This window comes from Octopus sinensis, linkage group LG24 (genome assembly GCF_006345805.1).
Source record: "Octopus sinensis linkage group LG24, ASM634580v1, whole genome shotgun sequence".
NCBI lineage: Eukaryota > Metazoa > Mollusca > Cephalopoda > Octopoda > Octopodidae > Octopus > Octopus sinensis.
Window position 1 is genome coordinate 1848580 of NC_043020.1, and position 2500 is coordinate 1851079.

The following is a 2500-nucleotide window of genomic DNA, read 5'->3' on the forward strand; positions in this document are numbered from 1 at the left end:
TATTGTATATAATATATATATATATTATATAATATATATATATATATATATATATATATATAGATATATATATGTATACATATATACGTATTACATATATATGCTTGTGTCTGTGTCTGTGTCGCTTTACTTTCTGCTATTTGTATGGTTTAAATGAATTTTTCTTTAAATTTTTATATAGTTTGTATTTTTATGAATATTAATCTTGATATTCCCTTTTTGTCAAAGATGGAGAATATGTAGAAGGTTTAAAATGAAAATCGTTTTCATTTATAAATTCTAGTACGATAATTGTCGCTTTACTGACACTAACATTTTATCATTTTAAATTTAATCTGTTTCCTTTGAAATTACTACATTTAATATAAAATATATTGACTTTAAATGTAAATTTTTATTGAAATAATTAATTAATTGCCCTTAATTTCATTTTCAGAAAAATATATTTATATCTCTGATTTTTAATTGTTTAAAATATTGAATTTTGACGGTTTAATAAGTTATTTTTTAATACAATTTCACTTAAAATTATTATTTAAATCATATTTTATCTTATCTTCTACAAGATAACTTTATACATTGTAGGATATTCACATTTAGTCACACGACCTCTAAATAATTGAATGTCCCTAGTCAATGTCTGTATTATTATTATTATTATAGTTTTTTTCTTTTTGTTGATTTAAAGATTTGCTATGTCCAGCAAGCCGGGTAACCATATAAAGCTCCTACATTTGTGAATGTATGTGTGGTGTATTAGTAATATCTGTGATGGACAGTGAATGACAAAAGGAATTCTTTTTATAATTATTATATTTTTCTAGTATTGGGTTGTCCGGAAAGTTCGTGCCGATTTATAGTAGCTTACCTTTCGACTTATTTTAGAACATGGTTGAGTCCATAAAATAGGATTTGACTACACTTCCATTTAGAGCACAGTTTAAGCTATCTTTTTGTGGAAGAAGATTTATGTTCCTATAACCTGTGTTAATTCTGTAACCCTTTCAAATGGAAGATAAGAAAGTTCATTTTCGGCACTTGATGCTTTGGGAACCAGACAAAAATTGCTTCAGCTCGGCTGGGATGCGTTACCCTACCCTCCATATTCACCAGATATTGCTCCTTCAGATTTCCCCTTATTCAGGTCTCCGCAGAATAGTCTTAATGGTAAAAATTTCAATTCCTTGGATGACGTAAAAAGACACCTTGATGAATTCTTTGCCATGAAACCACCTCAATTCTGGGAAGAGGGTATTTTCAAGTTAAAGGTAAGATGGAGACACATTGTGTAACAAAATGGTTCATATTTAGCTGATTAAAAATGTAATGGCAAGTATTTATTGACCTTTTTCGTTCCTTTAAAAATCGGCACGAACTTTCCGGCCAACCCAATATTAACCTGTCATTTCAGTGAAATGTCGTAGCTAAAATTTCCTATTCCAGTGAAATATCGTAGCTAAAATTTCCTAAAACATATACCAAGTGATCGATAATAAACCTCAGTGAATCATTTATTTGCGATAATGCTGTAATGAAGATTTTCTTTCTAATTTCACACTTGTTATTTATCAATATATATTTAAACGGAAACTAACGTATTTGCTTTACAAATAGTAGTATTTACTCTTTCACTGACTAGATATTTTTTCAGTAAAATATTTTGCCCACAACGAAAAGAAATGGTTTCAAATATTAGAAACACCTACATTCAATAAATTATAATAGGTTCACAATAGAATTAACTATTTTCCTGAGGGAAGTCTTTATTACTTTTCCTTTCTATCTTCCAGTTTCCCCACCTTTTGTCTCCCACTTTTCCACACAGCTTTGAGTGTGAAATATTCATTTTCATTTAATAAATGAATATCTGTGAATATCAAATATGGCGTCATCGAAATTACTTACTGTGACGTCACTGATGTCTTAACACTTGGAAATTATCCTGATCGGAGATAAGCGTGTGACGGACCGACAGGGACGCACGGACGGAGAGATAAACAAACGCGGTTCTTATTACAATATTGAATATACAATATCGATTTTAGAAATATGGAGTTCGATTCATTTTATTGGAAATTAGGTTTCTTTTCAGAAATATTTCCCTCATTAAGTAATTACAAGAATGTAGTTTTAAAATGAAACAACAAAAAACAAGAGGCAATGAGGAATATATGAGAGTTGATGCGAATTTAAACAGTTAGACTTACGACGTTGTGTTGTTTCATTGAGTAGAGTAGAAGTGCTGGAAATCTTTATCGGTGGTAAAGTCAGAGGCCCGAAATACTTCCGTACCAACCGGAGTATTCTGCAAAGGGACAATGGTTAATAATAATAATAATAATAATAATAATAATAATAATAATAATAATAATAATAATAGTAATAATCATCATCATCATCATCATCATCATCGTTTAACGTCCGTTCTCCATGCTAGCATGGGTTGGACGGTTCGACCGGGGATCTGGGAAGCCAGAAGGCTGCACCAGGCTCCGGTCTT

General features: G+C 30.3%; 1 protein-coding gene across 1 annotated transcript in view; it reads right to left on the bottom strand.

Annotated features, from left to right (window-relative positions):
- The window catches only part of LOC118767731 (cadherin-99C-like), a 30999-nt gene that overhangs the window by 19598 nt on the left and 8901 nt on the right, over nucleotides 1-2500 (bottom strand). Inside the window, exon 4 of the mRNA XM_036512786.1 lies at nucleotides 2208-2305. Coding sequence (XP_036368679.1) covers nucleotides 2208-2225 — 18 coding nt within the window. The 5' untranslated portion in view covers nucleotides 2226-2305. The remainder of the gene's footprint in view (nucleotides 1-2207; nucleotides 2306-2500) is intronic.